A 21623-nucleotide genomic window follows, 5' to 3' on the forward strand; every position below is an offset into this window, starting at 1 on the left:
ATGGTGCAGCAATAGCTAAAAAAAAAGACAGAGGGAACTACATAGACCATGATCCTTTGCTCCATTTCAGTGTAAACTACATGAAGAAATAGCAGTTTTAAGCACTTCTAAGTCTTAGTTCTTTGGATTAAATCTTGTCAAGGCATTTTATCGTATCGTGAGGCTTGGATAACGTTACACCCCTTACGTTGATTACCCATGGATTTTTGGCAGTTAGATTGGAGTATTTTTTCCAACTCCGGAAAATCCATTTATTAGTAGGGGTGCACTGATACTGACATCGGATATCGGCACTCATAATGAAAAATGTGCCGTATCAAATATCGTCTCACAATTTTTGGTTCAGCATGTACATTGATATAATTAGACTATTTTTTGTTTGTATTTGTCTCATAATGTTTGAATTTTTACTTATACAACGCTGTTCTGTAGTTAAATATCAGCCTCATAACACATTTGGATCAGTTTTGTCTTATTTTATTTTTGTAGGAAGGAAATAAATGTTGTTTTCAGTCTCTACATTGGTATAATGTGTATAAAAGTGAATTGTATTATTAATCCTTTGCACCACAGTTGACTGTCAAACCTCAGTGGAGATTCATTGTTTGGAGCTGCGACTAACCTACAACAAAAGACACACACACACCAAACAATAATCACAACACTGCCACAAATATTCTTACTTTCACCTATATTTTTCCAATTACAAAATCTCCTGTCACATAATTCATAATTCCCACTTTTGAAATAGCCGGCGAGTATGCTAAAGCGGGTGTTCCCCAGAGACAAATTATCAGTTTAATTAAAAGGACCAGCGCAGGAGAGGGCTGGAAACATGGCGGTATAATTATAAAAGGATCGTTTTGGTTAATCCTCGTCTCTGCTGCTTCATGTCGCGGAACCAGGGCACTAGTTTGGACCACACGGGGTCTTCTGGAGGACTGGCAGTGGGAAGGCATCAGGGCTTTTAAAGGGAGAGGGGAGGGAGATAAAACCGGTTTAAGGAGGACATTCATGTAAAGAGCATGGGAGGAGAGGAACTACAACATTATGGAAAAACGGGGAGTGAAAAAAGACACTCAAGTCAAGTGGAAATATGTTTTAACTCTGCTCTGATGTAGGACTTGACCCAAATAGTGATACAGTACGCTACATGATATTGTGCATAACTATTGTTGTTATAAAATGAGAGATCACACCAATGTAGCCTTTGCAGCTTCAAGATAATTTAGTTTGATTACACTATAAGTTACTCATTGTTTAAAGGTCAGCAAAATTGATTCTTGTGAGCTTTAACGCAAGTGTGTTTTGTTTCATTCACACCCGTTTGTATAATCCTCCATTTTTAGGCTCTATTTTTAGGCATCTCCAAAGTTCAAAATACTCTGTTCCAACTTGAAGCGATAATTTCCAAGTTAACAGCTATCTTTTGTTCAGTAGACATGAACAATTCCACATCTGAAATTATATGAATGATGAAGAAAGGTGTATGGAGCCCATCCTGTATTACCTCATGACATCACAAGGTGGAACAGAGTGTTTGTGTGTTAAACATGTGAATGAAACAAAACGAAACTTGAGGTTTGTTTTTGATGAGCGAGCAACATTATAACAGATCAGAAAATTGCTTAATATGGACCCTTTAATAAAAAATACATAAAATATAGTTAGTATAATAGTTTTAAAATGTAGAGAAAAATGTAGGTTTCAGCACTAGGCCTTCATCAGGAAAACACCTGATAAAGGCCTAGTGCTGAAATGTTGCAAGATTTGTCCTAATAAATCTCACATTTTGCAAGTAAGATGATGATGATTTTTCTCTATGTTCTTGAGCTGCTCCCTCTCCTCCAACACACCCGTCTCAAGTAATTGATGTGAGAAGTTCTCATTCTTTTATATAGTTTTCTAAAATGTGCCATTTATATTTTTAAGCATTGTAATATATATACCTGTATTTTACGGGCTATTAGGTGCGCTCTTAAGCCTCCAACCCCATCAGAAAAGGACTGCGCCCCCCACAATCCACAGCGCCTTATGCACAAATCCACTCGGGTGTCCCATCTTGACTTCAGTAAACTACAAAGCTGCACCACCCGCAGCGCATGCAAACACACACGGAGCAGACAGCGACCGCACAGCGAAACACACCCACAGCCACACTCATCACTCCACACGGACGAGGAACGGAACGGAGGAACGAACCGAAAAAGCGAGTCCGATGTGCCACATCTGAGCCACAACTGAACAACTGAGTCACTGCGAACACGGCGACAATCCAGCGGTCCCAGACAGCACCCTCCCTACACGCCACAACTGAACAAAGCCCAGAGTCACCGTGAACGCGACAAACAAAGTCCAACTGACCCATCGAACTGTTGTGTTTCGTTTAAAGTTTGGTGTGGTTTATTTGTGGAAAAAAGTTTGAAAATAGACCATTTAATGACAGTCCATCTCATAATCCAGAGCACCTAATAGCCCGGAAAATACGGTACATATGACCCAAATATGATCCAAGATACAAGCCTCACTCTGATTAAAAAAACAAAGGAGTTTTAATTGTTTTATGTAACATTGTTTATATACATGTAAATGTAAAAATACTGTGATTTAATTGGAGTAGCATTTACCCTTAAACTAGAAGCTCATAGAAGGCGCTACGTGTTTAACCAAAACTTTTCACACGCACACATACAGTATTTTTCTTCCTGTTTTTCCTCATCCTATACATCAATACACCTTGTCCCTGCTCATACCCTTTTATAGACCCTCTCACTTTCTTACAGTACTGTACAATATATAGGTCAGGGTTGACATTGAGCTGTGCAATGTATCAAATATGTCAAATTAGTCTTCTGTCATGATCTTCCTTTATTTCTTATGTTTACCAAAGAACCGTGTGAACTCCCATTAGAGGTGGTCTCTGAGTGAATGCAGAGGATGGAGGTGGTGCTGGAGCCCTTTGATTTGTGCCTCACAGCTGGGCCAGGGGGAAGATCTCGGTTGGGCAACTGCACACGCTTAATCTCCTCTGCTCTGACACGGCTCAATTAATAGATCGCGCACTTCGGGGTCCGGCAAGAAAGTTGTCACTGGCCATCAGATAAATCACTGCCGAGGATTTCCGCACAGACTGAGGCTGAGCGCGGCGCCTTTTTGGTATGCGGACCACTGTTTGCTTTGAGTTACACTAGACTAATGATTTTATTGAGGCAAGGCATCATGGGAAATTTTGTCAACCGTGCCCTTGATTGCGTGAATTGTACACCACGCTGTAGAGACCGTTCGTGATTATGTTTTTGCTGCCAAAGCAAACGGGATTTGTGCAAAGTCGATAAAACTCACATACGGACTATCCACGTATTAACTAGGGCTGGGGGGTATGACAGAAAATAATCACAATTGTTGATTTAATTTTGCCTTATTAGTAACTAAAAATGGTTTCCAATTCCTGAATATGAACAATACAGACATTCAGCAACACAAAAATTATCAAAATATTTCCCTAAAGTCCCAACCCTGCTCCAAAACACATGCTTTTACTGACAGACGACTAGCTGGGGACCTCTCAGTTAAAACAACAAGTAAATCATGAACAATTAAAAAAATTTTTTTTTTTAAATTACCAAATCTCAGTGCTTAAAATTTGACTAATTGTACTGCCTACCTTCAGCTGATTTCTAAAGGCAAAAAAGTAGTCGTGGCAATTTCACCTTGCTTTTAATCTTTTTGTTTACCGCACCTAGATAATAGAAAGAGATAATGATCTGAAGCTGTAGTGGTAATTTAGGTAGGAAAATAAAAACAACTCGCCATTGTATTGATTTTGAGAAACGCAATATGCTCTGGCAGACAGGCTTCACGCTTGGTTATATAATGAAAGATCACACTAATTTAACCTCTGCATCTCGTCTTTATACATGTTCTTTCCAGATTTTCATGATAGTAGTTTTAAAAAGGGCATCAAGGTACAAATTGTATACAGAAACTTTTTGGCACTGTTGTTTATCATATTTATAATGATAAACTGAGGTGAAAACTACAATTTCAAACCAAATTTTGAGGTAAATTTGATTTATGAAGAAAACCATTACATTATATACTAGGGGTGTAACACTATCCAAGCCTCACGATACGATATTGTAACGGTATGAAACTCAAGGTATGATATTTATTGCGATATCGTGGGAAAGCTCACTATTAGGGATGTAATAATATCCAAATCTCTTACGATATATTCGCTATATTTTCACGATATACACGATGTTCTCAGGGCACAATATTTATTGCGATATTTTGTGGAGGCAAATTAAACTGTTAATATGCTACTTTTTTGACAAGACTTAATCCAAGGACTTAAAAGTGTTTAGAACTGTTCTTTCTTCATGTAGTTTACACTGAAATGGAGCAAAGGATCATGGTCTATGTAGTTCCCTCTGTTTTTTTAGCTATTGCTGCACCATAACTCTTAATTTAAGCAAAGAGAGAGTAATTCGATATATTGTGATGGTCCCCGATATTATTGTGAGAACTCTGATGATACAATATCACAATATTTCAGTTATCGCTCCGTCCCTAGTATATATTCACACCACAGTGATAATAAAAACTACAATGCCATTTTCAGCTCAGTAGTTTTCTAACATTACCGTATGATCTTATATTAGCTTTTAGATCAAGACCTTTATAAAAACTATTCAAGAAAGATCATATTTTCTTGTTAAAATGTGTGTCTTGTTTTGATACTTTTTGATACCATTGTTGGGTATTGGCATATCCTGGGTCGCTGTGAGAATATTTTGCTAAAAATTGCATGCATTGAATGGCACGGCAAGCAGCATGTTAAATTACAATATATCAAATTAAAACTGAAAGAATAGGTAGCGATAATGTGGTAATGGTAAGTACTAGTAATCTTGAACATATTTTTCTGGCTGGTGTAACATACAGAGCATGTGTGTACAGTATGACGACCTTATAATTGTATAGTTTTCTTTGGTGTTGGCATGTGTTCAGAGTGGCTTTACAAATGTTAATGTATTATGAAGGGCTGAAGGCCATGCTGAAGAGGCGCTTTCCTCTGGCAAACGCACATAAGCATGCATAATCGTAACAGCTGTTCATGCATTTTAATCCCAACGCACTGGCTTTACCTTCAGTGGCTCCATCTCGCTTCATTTTCACAATTACGCACATCGGACAAGTACATACACCACATGCAGAAGTAGGGCTTGGAATTAGGCCTATCATGGTAACAATTTTTAAGTAAATATAGATGATAAATGATAATATTGTAAGTGCACAATACTGAAAGAAAGAAAAACAAAACATTTTTATCATAGTACGGTATTTTCCGCACCATAGGGCACGCTCATAAGCTTCTAACACCATCAAAAAAAGACTGCGAATCCATTCGGGTGTCCCAGAACGACTTCAGTAAACTACAAAGCCTCACCACCTGCAGCACACGCAAACACACACAGAACAGACAGCGACCGCACGGCGAAAAACACCCTCAGCCACACTCATCACTCCACGCAGACGAGGAATGGAACGGAGGAACGAACCGAAAAAGCGAGTGCAATGTGCCACTTCTAGCCACAACTGAACAACTGAGTCACTGCGAACACGCCGACAATCCAGCGGTCCCAGACAGCACCCTCCCTACACGCCACAACTGAACAAAGCCCAGAGTCATCGTGAACACGCCAAACAAAGTCCCACTGACCAACAACTGACATCTAACTGTTGTGTTTCGTTTAAAGTCCAGTGCAGTTTATTTGTGAAAAAAGTTTGAAAATAGACCATTCAGTAACAGTGCGGCTTGTAATCCAGAACGCCTAATAGTGCGGAAAATACGGTACATAAAACTAACCAACATTTTCTCACTCGAAGAAAAAGTAAAAACGGTAAATAATGACCCCCAAAAACTATTACTCCATCTTTCATATATATTTATTTTGACTGTTCTACCTCAAATTCAGTGTAATCACATCATAATCACAATATCACAATAGGAAAGTATATAGTCGGTCCTCTTCAAAAACTAAATATTGCAGTGTAGCAATGTTTGTGGAGAAAATTGTTACCTGTTACCCATGTAGTTTTAAAATTTATAAGATTTTGTTTTTATTTACCCGTTTTTGCTCCAATACAGTTTTAAAGGTAGGGGTGTGCAAAAATATCGAAATATTGATACATCGTACAAGGTTAATGTGATGATACAGTATTGATATCGTGCACTGCTGTATCGATATATTGCGTATATGCGTATATATATTGCGTGTATTTTTTTGGTATATTTTACTAAATTATTTTGTGACAGCGCTACAGTTTTGTTGCTTGTTTAGAGGAAATGCGTCACATTTGACATTTTCACTGTTTTGATGATTAAAATGTTTGTGTTTCATAAGAACTTTGCACAAGAAGTGGTTTAACAACGACTTTTAGTATCACAGCCACGATTTAGCTTTTATTTTTTATTTGATTTGACATATATCATATCGAATCGAAAGTGCACTGTATCGAGATATGTATTGTATTGTGGCCTATGCATCGTGGTATGTATCGTATCGACGACTTTTTAATGATACCCAGACCTAATTAAATGGACTGTACCTGATTTTTTTCAACTAATGAAGTAAAACGTTTTTCTTGCCATGTTACAGATATTGTAAAAGCAGCTCTTAGAGTCAAAATGAGAAAATATGTGTGATCTGCATCTGATTATAAAACACATTTATTGTTCACGATCCAGGAAGTAGGACTGTTGCATTGCTCACATTGCTAGTTGGTGTTAGTATTACAATATTGGCCTCTGAAAGTTGAGAGCAGCGCTTACAAACGTATTGCTTTGAATAATTATAGCTGTTAATGTAAAATTAGTTCCGTTTTTCACGTTTAAAGAGAGTCAGTACCTTTAAAACTCCTGGACAAGTTTAAAGTGTGCGCTGAAAATTGAACTGTAAGACATAAATCATAATTCAAATCACAATTCTTGTCAAACTCCTATTAGATATTTTTCCATTTTCACCGTGTTCTAAAGTCTCAAAACCCCCTGCCTTTTTCTCCTCACTTGTTTTAAAACTATTCAGATTGCCTATTAATTGCGTGCATTTGTCTCTCCCTGTCTTCCTGTTGCATGGAACAAAGTGCTTGTGTTTCAACTCTCACCTCTCTCCAGGTTGTTCTTAGAAAACCATCCTTTACCATCAGGCAGTAGCAGAGGCAGCCTCTCTTGGGCGTCTCCGCGGTGAACTCTTTGTGCAGTGGAAGTAATTTATGATGAAATTGGCCAGGATCCGCACTGGGGGTTGTGTTTTCAAACCGTGTTTTCTCAACATTAGCGTGTCCCTTATTAGCCTAGTGCCGCAAAGAGGGCAATTTCTACAGGCGCTGGTGTTTAATTATGGGAGAATGAAAATACCTGAGCGCCAGTCGTTTGGAAACAATAGTCTGTTGTGAGGGCTCTGTCAAAGCGAGCCCGTTTAAAATTGTATATGATCGGGTTTCATTCACAATTGAGCCACGATAAAAAGAAAGTTGCATCTGGGAGGGAATCTGGTGAAAAGTATTTGGGTAAAAGATGAAAGGAAAATAAGAAAGTCATGAGAAAATTATAATATAAGTTATTTTATAGTTGTAAAAAGAAAATAAGTTGCATACATGTTAAGTTTAAACCTATCAAATTCAAATTCAATGGTGGAAGAAGTATAACATTTGTAAAAGTTCTGATACTGGAGCAAAAATATACTCAAGTAAAAGTATCACATGAAAAAGTCTACTTAAGTAAAAGTATTAAAGTACTCATTTAAAAATGTACTTACAGAGTAAAAAGTAAGAGGATTTTGTGCGTATTTTGAGGTGTTACGGGGTTTCAATTTGAATTTTGTGCTGATTTTGTTCAGCAGATACAGCTGAGTTGATTGTTCTTTTCCTAGGTGTTTTTATTTGTTTATTTTTACCTTTTTAGCAGGTCTCAAACAATAATAAACCATACTTTTACTTTTCAGTCCAGTTCAAAAATGTAGTGGAGCAGAAAGTACAGATACCAGCTCTTAAATGTTATGAAGTAAAAATAAAAACTATCCATGTGAATATCGACTTAAGTAAAGTACAGATTGGTAAAATGTATACTTAAGTTCAATACTTTATTACCTTTACTTCATAACGTTCAACCGCTGTCCAAATTACAGCTATCGTATTGCTAAAATATCAAAATCGCCAAAAACACTCCTGTAGTCTTTGGACCCAATTAGTTTCTCTAATGTTCAAATCCTATTCCATTTGAACATACAAGATTCCTCTGGTCTGTTTTAAATTAAAATGGCCGCAGATCTGGTTCAAGTTCGCCTGCATTACCATAATTGAAAAACAAGAGCAACATGCGCCTGATAAAAGCAACATGCAGCACTAAATAATGTATATATAATTAATCCGATGTGAGTTTCGATCTCAGAAAGGGCTCCACAGTGGTTAGCAACTGTTCCTTAACTGAAAGAAACCTTATTTTTGTGGATTTGATGGTTCCTAACAGCCCTGATCAGCCATCCTCCCCCGCTGAGAACCCGGCTGCCTCTTTGAGAAGATGTCCCTCCCTAAGCGCCTGTGTTACATGTTGAGTACCTCCACGGCACAAATATATGCCGGGTCTAACCCCTGCCATGAAACACCTTTTGAAGTCTCAACCTCTCGAAGATGAATTAGCTGTGTGTTATGGCGTTCATGTTAATTATGTTTCAATATGTTTCCACCACTTTGATATCCTGTGTGAAATGAGCCGATAAAATATACTGTTTTATGGGTGTCAAATATATTACGGCAAGATATTATTTATTCATTTTAAAGAACGGAAATTGCAGTTGCACAGCCTTGATTTATGATGATTCGTCTCTTAGCATTAAAGCCATATTAGTGTGCACTTGGATAATATGTTGAATTTGTTTTTTATTGCTTTTTATCCAGAACCAGGGTGTGGTTTGGGTGAAATAAGGCAAGAGCTATTTCAAGATGCCTCTTTGTTTTGGAGTTATAGCAGCAATGATCTGCCTCCTGTTTGCTTAAGAATTTGGCGTAGACTGCGTTTTTCCAGGTGCCTCTTTTTACTGCAAAGTTTTTTGTGTATGATTCTTCACTCTGTACACATATGAAAATGACATATGGACATAGTTTTAACACGTGCAAGATAAAAGGTCATTAAGTTCAGTGAACCCAGATCTACATAATGCGTCTGTTTGTATTGTAAGGCTGCACTATGCAACTAGCGCGACTGTAGCTCAGCTGGTGTGTGTTTGTCCTCTTACCCGGAGGTTGGTGGTTTGAATCCTGCTCTCGTCATAAACATCACTGGTAGGTGGTGCGATTCCAGCTCCCACAGATGAATACTGTCGTTGTGTTGTGTTGTGTGTCCTTAGGCAAGACATTTAACCCACTTCGCTCCTAATGTCTGTGTACCCTGATGTATGAATGTGTGTGAGAGTGGGTGAGTGGTTCCTTGATATAAAGCGCTTTGAGAGCCTTGAAGGTGGAAAAGTATGACCGTATTTTTCGGACTGTAAGGCACACTTAAAATCCTTTAATTTTCTCAAAAATTGACATTGTGCTTTATAATCCGGAGCGCCATAGGTATTAATTCTGGTTGTGCTTACTGACCTGGAACCGATTTTATGTGGTACATGGCGCTCAAAAAATCTGTCAAAATGTTTTAGTATGACTTTGGTAAGCTATGACGCTGCACCGCTTGATGGATTGTCAGAGCATTATGCCTACCGTAGTCAGGAGCTTCACGGTGTAAAGGGCAAAGTATACTTCTGCATCGACTCAATGCACACTGCTGCCATCACCTTGTTGCAAAAAAAAAACATGTATTCCACTGAGTTCTTTAGTCCGACAGAAGCTGGCCACATCAGCGCATAAGGAGCGAGCCGTTTTTTCAGCACGTATACTCTGTGCAAATGAGTCATGTGGTTTTAAGTTTCCTTTCTGTAAAACATAAACAAATGTGCGCAAAGCTGCATTAAACACCTTATTACTCAATGTACATTTGAGTCCTCCTATGAGGAAATAAATATATATATATATATATATATATATATATATATATATATATATATATATATATATATATATTATCCACCCACATTCACATTCATAATAAACATTCACCAAGACAGGGAGGCAACACCGGGCGAATTATGCCACGATCTACCAATGGCTTGTGAATGCCTGGGCTAAGCGATCAGCCTCAAGTGTCGTCCATTTTTTTCGCTCAATGCACCTTATAATCCGGTGCACTTTATGTATGAAAATAGAAAAGAGAATTCAACATTACTGATACTGCACTTCATAATCCGGTGCGCCATATAGTCCGAAAAATACGGTATATGAAAATGAGACCATTTAGCAACTTTTCTGGTAGAAGCTTCACCACCGGTTTGGAAATGCTATTACTTCCCCTGGAATGTTCCAGAGACAACCATGTAATGCTCTTGGCCAGGTTAAAGGTCAGACCTGTGGAGAGGCAGTCCTGCTCTAGGCATGTTAGCAATAAAAACACCTGTAATTGAATAAATGTTATAGACAAGTTCAATGACATGTGGAACATTCCAGGCAAAGCAATCTCCACGGAGGCAATCAGATTTTGAACAAAATACCAGAAAAATACCTTCACTGAAAAACTTCAATCCACTCATTGGAGTTCTCGAGGACCAAATGAAAACTTGTCTTGCGTTGCTTCAGCACACAATGTTCTTCAGATTGTTGGAAGAGCCCTTATGATACTGTCTGACAATCTCCTCCATTCTCGCTCCGATGTCCTCTGGCAGTAAGAGTAGAGCGCTGTGCCAAAGGTAATCTAACCTAGGAGACACACGGATAATAGCCACATTGACAGACAGTTTGTTTATAATAACGGGCCAGAGGAAGGGTCAGAGGTGAAAAATGAGTGTGATATTGAGGCCGGATGAGGTTTGTGTTTATCTTGGATTAATGCCTCACTCTCTAAATGAAAGTTGGGAGCCTGAAGGTTCAAAAGACACACAAATGGTGAGTCCGTCAGTGAAGACCATTTGACGAGCAGCTGTGATGTGTATGTATAGACAGTTCAGAGAGACCGGAGCCACGAGGAATGTCCCTTATTGTAACTTTTCTGTGGACTGGCTGCTAATGTCAACCATGTCACTTTTGTTGACACTTTAAATGCGGTTCTGTGCAAAGGTTATAGTGAACTTTCAAAAATGTTATTCTAAAGAAATGTCACTTATGGGTCATGGACTGTACTGATGTAAGTTTGGATCCAGATTTCAAAAATAAACTAAAAAATGTTAATTTTTTAAGGAAATTACGCAAAGCAACATTGAGCACTATAAGCCTTTGAATGAACTTTTTATTAAAGCATATAAACCTTTCAATGGGCATAATATTGAAACCATTTCAAATATTACTAATCTAGTCATTCCATTAGATATATTAAAAATAATTTATATTAAGTTCAGAATCTCATGTTTGGACAGAATTCTACTGGAAAAATGCATCATGAGATTTTATAACACCACATTAAAGTGTGTTTTGGAATTCAAAACCCCAGCTGTGTTTCAACTGTTCATAAATATTGGACTGAAAATATTTCAATATTATGAATTATCTTTAAGACCTTGTAGCATTTGTAGCATTCTCAAAATTATGTCTCTGGTACATACAACTCCTACAATGAAAGCGATAGATGGATACCTTTGAATGTATATTTGTCTGCAGGGAAAAGCTATCACAAAGAAACAGACACAGAATGAACCAACTGTCACGGACTGGGCTCAAATAACACGATACCTCCTTCAAACATTAATCCTATTTCTATAATAAGTATATTATTAATAATAAAATATAAATACGGTATTGATCTTTGTATGTGATTGTGATGACCCAACTGTATCTCAAAAATAACAATGGAATAAGCAAATGTAAGAGTTCACCTCTAGTCTCCTTCGGTGACCTGACTGCAATACTAACACCGGAGCCATGTGAAGAATGCAGACAGTGTACTTTAGTTTGGGACAGGATGACTCCGCTTGGAGACAGTGAGACAGTGGCGTTAAAACAACGTCTTAAATGTGTCACACTCAGCAGTAACACTGGTCCTGAGCAGTGAGCACAGTAAAGGCCGGCTCCGAGGTCCACAGCTGTTGGGTCAAACACACTGTCACAGGAGGAAAACAGAGCTGTGGAGACTGTACAGGCAGCAGAGAGAGGCTACAAGTGTGGGAGGACCATTATTTAATCAGTTTACTTTTTTCTCAAGGTGCATGTTTGATATTATTTTTAGAGATTTATTGCCGAGGTAATGATACTTGAATAACGTGATTCGAAACCTAGTAGTCCCCAAAACTTCTTAGAAGGTGCTAATGGGTTCCTTAAAAGAGATTCTTGAGAGGTTGCTTGAATTATAAGGGATGACAAATACTACCTAGTACCACTCAATTTAATTTCTCTCCCGCAACTAGGTCAGGAATTGGAATACACTAGACAGTTTGCAAGAACCCCAGAAGTTGTAGACCGTGCACCGACCAATTAGCAAAGAGCTGTGAAACCGGTAATTACTTGGACACCACTGAGCATTCTGGCGCATTACATAGTCACAACCAAATAGCAGTGAATGGTTAAATTTTAAAAAGTACCCACCTACTGTCGAGTGAACGAATCATAATGCTGCGAGGTCAGACAGTTTCCAAGAAGTGAAACCGGCTGATGAATCAGACTAGACAAATACATTGATTCTAGACAATATTTTATTGAAGCTTTCCTTCCAAAACAGTAGCTTGTCAGAAAGGAGAAGATCTTGGTCCAGAGCATATTGACTAGGAAAGATGGGTTGCTTACAGAAAATGATTGGGAACCATTACAATTTAATCAGTAAACAAGGACCCATTCTCCCAATGCCTCTTTGGGAATCTACTAGAGCTGTAGAGAAGCCCGTCTTTAAATCTTGAACCAATATCGTGATTAGAAGTACAGCTCAAGGATTAGTCTTCTGTCTTGGCGTTTTTAGTTTGCTTCTGTGTTGCTCTGCTCTCTGAATTACAATACAATACTACTACAGCATACATCTGCATTGTATATGTGGTAAAACGAGTATCTCCCATTTCTCCACCCCATTAACATCAGTGTTTGTCACCTGCAGCTATAAAACACCACAGTTCTAAAGAGACACATTGTTATGGAACCTGTGCTTGTTGTGATGTTGTGCTTACACCACAGTATCTGGGGAGTGCACCGTGTACGCCTCAGCTGCTTTATGTCACTTTGGGGACTAACATCTGTGACTATCTCTCTGCCATTATATCACAACTGATCCCCATGTTTACCTGGCTATTAGAAGTAAATGGAGATTATTCTTCTTCCTCAGCCTGGTTACAGTACACAGTGGCCCTGGTTGGCTCCTGTTGCATCCAAAATTGCAGTGATTAGGACACATAATCCCGAATCACAAGGGATGCACTGCAATGGCTCTACATATTCCACCTGACATTTAGCTCAGCCAGACTTCTGATTGGCACTTGATTAGCTGCTAATCCATGTCATTATCTCCTCCAGTGAAATGAGTGCAGGAGAAAATAGTGTGGTAAATCACAGAGGTGGGACGGTGGAGGGGGCTCTGCTTTAAAAGTGGCATGAGGGGGAGAGAGAGTGAAATGTGTTGCTATGGATACTTCAAAATGGCCGTGAGGGGTGGTTATGATTTTGAGGGAGTACGTTTATGGTATGGGTTATACTTAAAGTTGTATTTACTGACAGAGTAGACCTTATTCATAATAGGTGAACAGTGTAATTCTTGGTTTAATGTTTAAGATCACCTGTTGATTAGATTAAGAACATTTACTTGAGTAGTCTTACTATTCACTTTTTTGTGACAGTCTTAACAGTTTTTCATAGTAATCCTCTCTAAAACTCTAAAAAACAAACAAACAAACAAACAAACAAACCAAAAAACACCTGTTATTGAAATGCCTGGAATGTTCCACAGTATGGTGCTAAACTAATCTATCTCCATATATGACACCACTAGATTACAGGTCAGATCTGTGGAGATGTAAGCAAATTCACACTAAAGATAGAATTTAAGTTTAATGCCATACTGTGGAACATTCCAGGCAAAGCACCTCCATTGAGTCAAGTGGGTAGTGTGAATTTGTCGTGCTAGTTTTTATCTTTTTGTATTGATTTTTGTTGAGAAATTTCCCACTGCTTTTTGTTTTCTAATTTTGTGAGCATTGTGTTTTTTCCTTGACTTTTTTTCCTACTTATGTAAAGTTTTATTGTGTAACTTTTCTGGTGGAGGGTCCATCACATGCTTGTTTTTATGGATATGTCATTGCTCTGCCTTGAATGTTCCACAGTATGACATTAAACAGCTCTACCTTTCATTTATTCAATTATAGGTGGTTTTATAGCTCAAAAATACATCTGGTCTCCATGGAGATAGTAAGGTTTTATACCATACTGTAAAACATTCCAAAATTTGACAGACCCTCCACCAGAAAAATAAGACAATGCTACTTTAAAAGCCAGCACAACATCCCTCACAATCAGTCATGTCTTCTCTGTACCACTGATAAGTAACTCTATAAAAACTAAACAAAACAAAAAAAACACCTACATTCTTACTATATATGAGCTGGCCCTCCCCTCCACAGCCTGTAACTTGGAGCCAGCTACTTGTCTCCATGGAGATAGATAGTTTTGATTGATTGATTGAAAATGTTGTAGCCTGCCTTGACCAGAAATAACCAGCTATACAAAGAGATGGCTTGAAGAAGACACATTTATGGACTTGTAGTCAGGCTGGCGCCACCTAGTGCCTCTGCTCAATTTAATTTCTCTACAGCGACTAGGTCAGGAATCAGAATACACTGGACGGTTTGCAAGAACCCCAGAAGTGCGAGTTCGGGCACCAGCCAATCAGTGAAGAGTCATACATTCTCTGTTGGCAACGATTCCCGAGATCGAGGATTTAAAGCCGGAACAAAGAGAATGTTTGATGAATTTTATCAAGGGGAAAGACGTTATTGCCCTTTGTCCTATGGGATTTGGGAAAAGCTTAATATACCAGTTAGCCCCGTTAGTGGCGCATTACATATGTCATGACCAAATAGCAGCGACTGGTTAAATTAAAAAATAACCGCCTACTGTTGAGCGAATGAATTTTAATGCTGCGAGGACAGATGGTTTCTACGAAGTGAAACTGATGAATCAGGCTAGATATGGTTTCCATGAAGCCTAAATTAAACCCTCTCTATAACTTCATATTTGCAGGAGCTGAAATCTAATGATGTAATCTGCTGATTGTGCACCACTCTGAACAAACAGATAAATCTTCTATTTAAGGCCTCTAGGTGTGACACAGAGATGTGAGAGAGGGGGGCTAGATTTTAGATTGACTAGCAGCAGTACAGGTGCATCGTCATTATGTTTATTTAGCATGTGAATGTAGCGTAATTACATCCATGCATAGAGCAATTCAAATGTAAAGCAGCCACAAATGAGGCATAAATGAATGAGAAATTTAGCACCACTATTTTGAATAGGCCTCAGTGCCCTCCTTTTAGCGGCTTCAGTCTATTCAATTTAGGGACTTACCGATTTTTTGTGTCAGTTTTTTATATAAATTCATTAGAGAACATTTCTGCACTAAGCTTCTTGCTTGCATTTAAAACCCTTTATAAAAAATACTTCAATTTCATAAGTTTTTTTTTTGGCAATGTACAATGCATAGATTACTTATGAAACTCATATTGCAGTAACTGACATGAAGTACTAATTGTGTATGATTTCAGTGCACGGGTGGAGAAATTGGCAAGTGTTTCAGTAGTTTTATTAAGCACGGTAACTAAAGCTAAATTCTGTTATATTTAATAAAAGTTATGAAGGCAGAAGGCTTCTTTTTCATTTGTCTTTAAAGGATAGAGACATTTTGATATGTGTAGTGTCAATGCTGGATTTAGAAATCTTAATGTGGCCATTGGTGACTGCATATTTTTCAGTTTTCAGTACTTCTATCAGTCCTTTTGTAGTTTTGTATTTCATATTTTAAAATCTATGTACGCTTCATGTCCCACTTTTAACTTTTACAGAAATCTCTTCCAGTTTTTCATAAAGGCTCTCTGGTAATATACTTATCTAATCCACTTTCTGTTATCAATTAATAAATGGGCATATTCGTTCTCTACAACAACATCCCAGGAAAAGCCAAAAGCAGCAGAAAAGGAGCTTTGACGCTCACAAAATGGAAACTGAAAACTATTATCCACAGTCTCAGATTCTGGAGAGAGGGAGATGAAAAGCAGAGGCCCATATGTCTCTCCTCACTGAGATCCCAAGGTACTTGTGTGGTTTAAGATCAGCTCGGTGATGAGAGGGAGGTGTCTGGGGAGGGGGAGTCCTCTGGGAGCCATGAAAACTGGAAAAGGCATTGTTAAACTCTGCTAACACAGACTGAAAAACTAGATCACAGTTTACTTTACATCCACTTTTACCTGCTGTGTTAAGCAAGCTCTGTTGAACTATAGCTGCTGTATTTTACTCTTATTTTATCAAAGTATATTCCAAGTATATAGTTATATCATGACTTATAGAGATATGTATTTTCTGATTTACAGACTTGGCTGTTAAAAATGCAGGTCATTCCAAGTGAAGGAAAATAAATTCAACCTTTTCATACATTTTTAACTGACTTAACTAATAAAAACACTATGTAAGCTGAAGGTAAACACATGATCACATATTATCTAGCCTTTATCTGAGAGTCGAAACACTTTTGTTACAGATGTGAGGCCTCTTTGCATAATCAGTCTTCAGTGTAACCCTTGTGTGAACTGTGCCTCCAGGCTGCACTGCTTCACACCTTTGAGGAACGATGTTTTATTCAGCAGCGCAAAACTTTTATTTACAGATAAACTCTATGTTTTTGGTAAGAGTTTTTAATACATTTTGTAAACTAACCCAAACCCTAAGTTTTGCAAAGACACCCGCTTGTGTCCATGAAAATGTTATTGCTTTGCCACCTTTAATGGAACAAATGCAGGATTTAAGTTTAATGCCATACTGTGGATCATTTCAGGCAAAACATCTCCGTTTAGTCAAGAGGTTAGTGTGAGTTTGTCATACTAGTTTTTATGTTTTGGTATTGAACTTTGTTGAGAAATTTCCCACTGCTTTGTGTTTTCTTATTTTGTGTCCAATGTGTTTTTCATTGACTAGTAGGAATACTTATTTAAAGTTTTACTGAGAAACTTTTCTAATGGAGGGTCCATTACCTGCTTGTTTTTATGGATATGTCATTGCTCTGCCTGGAATGTTCCACAGTATGACATTAAACAGCTCTACCTTACATTTATTCAACTATAGGTGATCTTATAGCTCAATAATACCATATTTTTTGGACTATAAGGTGCACCAGATTATAAGGCGCATTAAGCAAAGCAAACGGACGACACTTGAGACTGATCCCTTAGCCCAGGCTTCCACGATCCATTGGCAGATAATGATGCAATTCGCCCGGCGTTGCCTCTCTGTCTTGGTGAATGTGGGTGGATAATTTAAGTCTGTTTTTTATTTCCTACGAGGAACACTCAAATATTCATTGAGTAATAATGTGTTTAATGCAGCTTTGCACATATTTTTGCACCTTATATAAACACTGAGAAAACTGGAAAAAAAAAAAAAAAAAAAAAAGCGAGGCTCCTGACTACGTTAGCCGTAATGCTCCGTGAATCTATCAAGTGGTGCAGCTTTGTAGATTACCAAAGTCGTACTAAAACATTTTGACAGAGTTTTGAGCGGCATGTACCACATAAAATCAGGTCGAGATCAGTAAGCATAACCAGAATTAATACATAAGGCGGACCAGATTATAAAACTTACTGTTGAATTTGAGAAAATTAAAGGATTTTAAGTGTGCCTAATAGTCCGGAAAATATGGTATATCCCCCAAATCTGACCTGTGACTTGGTCTGGTTTGGTCTCTGTGAAGATAGTAAGGTTTTATACCATACACATTTGACAGACCCTCCACCAGAAAAGTTACACAAAGCTCCTTTAAAAGCCAGCACAACATCCCTCACAATCATTCATGTTTTCTCTGTACCACTGATGGAGGCTTGTTCTAAATCTCCAAAGTATACATTGCTCCATTAGCCTCAGCGCTACACAAATCATTTAAACTGTTAGCTGTGCCTAAACATTATACAAAAGGTGTTACATTATGTGCACACAATGATTTGTACAATCCCCAAAGCTCTTAACGCATTTGACAGTTTTGTGTTTGCTCGCCGTTCAGAGCCAATTATCATGCAAATAAGTGACTCTGATCATCACAAACCAGGCTCATTGTACAATTCATTTCGATGTATAGTGTATGGACTATGCAGGTTTATACTTGTACTAATACTACTACTACACAGCTGTCTTGGTACTAAGTAGGTTTCAGTGGCCTCGTCTCACTGTCACTCTCATGTTACCGCGTGGAAAAGCCATCAGGATCCGTCTCTGTCAAGAGCCTGTCCCTCAGTCCATTAAAGATGATGGATAGGAGGAGAAAATGGTCCGCCCAGCTGTTGTCTTTGACTTATCTGAGCGAGATACAGAAGAAACTCATAAAAAGAGGCGCCCCGGTTTCAAAAGAACCATTGTTTATGTGTCGCAACATGTTGTACGGCGATCACAAGTCTTGCAATATTTATACTGGGGTTGTGCGTGAAAAGTTACAGGTTTGTAAATGTTTGGACATGATTTTTATAAGTTATCTTCTCAGCAAAAAGCTTTCAAGAACCCGAGGTGTTTTTTTTCTTTTTTCTTTATGATCATTCTTGCTGTTTTATATGGAAAATATGCCATGCAATTGGGATTCTCAAGTGCTATATTTCTATGTTGTTGTAAATACAGTACAGTTTTACATTTTTTGGTGTTTTACTGGTTTCATCTTGGAAAGTCCACTTTAGTCTTGTAGTACACTTGGCTTATTCTATTCTAGTCCTAGTTTAGTCCTGATCAAGTCTAGGTTTAGTTGCAAATATATTCGGAGTTTAGTTCCACTTCAGATGTGTTGCTTTTTTGTTTGTTTGTTTGTTTCAGAACCAAATAAATTCCACAAATGTTATGAAAAATACCCAGCTTCCACATTGAAAGACCGCTGTGCTCTAGAAATTGATTAATGCTCTTTTGTTTGGGAGTCACGTCAGAAATTTGAGATGTCCCAGTTTTCTGTTTTTATTTTTTTTAAGTAGGAAATGCATGCTGTCCATAGAGAGTGCCACTTTGAGTCTGTTCCCCTCTGACATGTCTTGTTAACCCCACCAGTTGATCCCTCACAAAACAACCCAACAAAAGCAATGCATCCGTCAGAGTTTCTTGTTCTGTCTGTTGTTTGGGCTAATGGCTGCCGAGGACCGGGCAGGACAAGTTGAAGGAGGATTTTATGATGTCTCGCTGTGATTGATAAGAGACTCTTGAAGGGATGTCAGGCTTTCAGAGACGGATAATGTGGATTTCTATCTCTCTGCCCTCTCGTGTAAGACGTGCCATCAATCAAGTGTATCGCAGCTTAAACCCGCTCAAATTAAAACCTTAAGGAGGAAGCATGGAGAGAGGGGTAGAGGGAGAAAGACGAGGACCAGAGAGAGAAAGAGAGAGTGACAGAAAGATGGGGAGGATGGTCTCTGAATGGGAAAAAACAAAACAATCGAACCACAGTGAAACAAACAATATCATTTTGTGCATTTGTGGATCTTTTGTTGGAATATTTATATAGAAAATTATGTATAACACTGAATGAATATAGACTGATTGACAGGTGATCTCCAGTGACTTGAAAAGCTTATTTTTATTGTTATTCAAAATGGTTCCTAGAAGTTTCCAATCACGCAAGTAGCATAATTGTAAAGTGAGACAATGTCCATCAATGAGACCTAAAATACATGGTTATTTATTTTTACTTATACATATACATTTTTATAATTTTGCCTTATTTGACATCATTTTTGTTATTTTTCCTACCTATTTTGAATGTATTATTACTATTTATTAGGGATGTAACAATATCCAAGTCTCACGATACAATATTGTCACGGTATGAACATCGTGGTACGATATTTATTGTGATATTGTGGGAAAACTCATGATATGGTGCGATATTTATTGCGATATTTTGCTGAGGCTAACAAAACTGTTAATATACTATGTGTTCCTCTTAAAATGCCTTGACAAGACTTAATCCAAAGAACCAAGACTTAAAAGTGCTTAGAACTGTTATTTCTTCTTGTAGTCTGCACTGAAAAGGAGCAAAGGATCATGGTCTATGTAGTTCTCTGTCTTTTTATAGCTATTGCTGCACCATAACTTTTAATTTAAGAAAAGAGACTTGTAATTTGACATATTGTGATGGTCCACGATATTATTGTGAGAACTTTGACGATACGATATCACAATATTTTGGTTATTGTAACGTCCCTACCATTTATATTTTTGCTCTTTGTTATTACAATATATTATGATGTGTAAGTTTGTAGTTGATTACAAAGTGCACATTTCTTACACTGTCTCTAACAAACATGGTTTATTTTTATATTACAGTTAATGATGTGAGCTCGTATAGTAGTCGCCCGACTGTTGACAGAGGAGAGGGATTACAGGAAGAACAGTCTCATTTTGCTGCGTGGAGGCGTTATTAGATCCTGGCCCAGCTAATTTCATTCCTAAGCTCGTCAATATTTACCAGCAACAGACACAAGCCCGCGCTGTCACACTCCCCCTACAGAGACACGCGATATTCAAGCCAGATCATTTCAGCTTGGACAAAGTCTGGAGAAATCTGAATATTATCCACATAGTTCCTGTTCTTGGTTTTGTTTCGCTAAATGAGTGCTTGTTTTGACGTGATAAAGCAGGCAAAGAGCTAATTAGCCCAGCGTGGGGAGAGGTAGTATACAGGATCCAGCCAGGTCTCATACCTTTGCCTGTCGTGTGTCTGTTTGCAGTTGACGGGTGCATACACAAAGCAGCGGGGTCCTGTCTGTTTGACGAGTGCCACTCACTAAACGGCTGTGAAACCGGCAAGGCCAAGATCACCTGCGGATACGACCTCCCGGCGAGATGTGAGTAAATCTGATTGTCTTCATTATTATTTCGCAGTGTGTTTGTGACTATTTGTACGGCGATGCTCTCTTAAAGGTGCACTTAAAGGTAACTTTTTTTGGTTGGGGCTTTGTCACCTGCTTGTTTCCATGGAGCTGTCACTGCTCTGCCTGGAATGTTCCATAGTATGGACATTAAACAGCTCTACATTTGTTCAATAACAGGTGGTTTTATATCTCAAAAATACAGAGAAAAACAGGAATTCTGAAAGTGAGCGGGGATGCTCTCCACAGATCTGACTTGTAACTTGGTCTGGTTTGGTCTCCATGAAGATAGAGAGGTTTAATACCATACTGTGAAATATTCCAGACAAAAGAGTAACAGAAGAGAAAAGTATTTAACGGACCCTCCACCAAAAGTTGCACAATGCGACTTTAAGCTTTGGGGTAGAAGTGGCCTATATATTGTCTACTACATTGTTTCCCAAAGACTTGGTCGCAACTCTCAGG

The 21623-nt window shown here is 38.2% G+C and overlaps 1 protein-coding gene across 2 annotated transcripts in view; it reads left to right on the plus strand.

Moving 5' to 3' along the window:
- macrod2 (mono-ADP ribosylhydrolase 2) overlaps nt 1-21623 on the plus strand; it is a 676928-nt gene that overhangs the window by 181986 nt on the left and 473319 nt on the right. For both annotated transcript variants that reach the window (XM_020921400.2, XM_055162427.1), the window contains exon 5: nt 21018-21134. In XM_020921400.2, the coding sequence (XP_020777059.1) occupies nt 21018-21134 (117 nt within the window). The remainder of the gene's footprint in view (nt 1-21017; nt 21135-21623) is intronic.

The sequence above is a fragment of the Boleophthalmus pectinirostris genome, unplaced genomic scaffold (genome assembly GCF_026225935.1).
Source record: "Boleophthalmus pectinirostris isolate CB_2022bp ecotype Guang Dong unplaced genomic scaffold, ASM2622593v1 HiC_scaffold_5, whole genome shotgun sequence".
Lineage (NCBI taxonomy): Eukaryota > Metazoa > Chordata > Actinopteri > Gobiiformes > Gobiidae > Boleophthalmus > Boleophthalmus pectinirostris.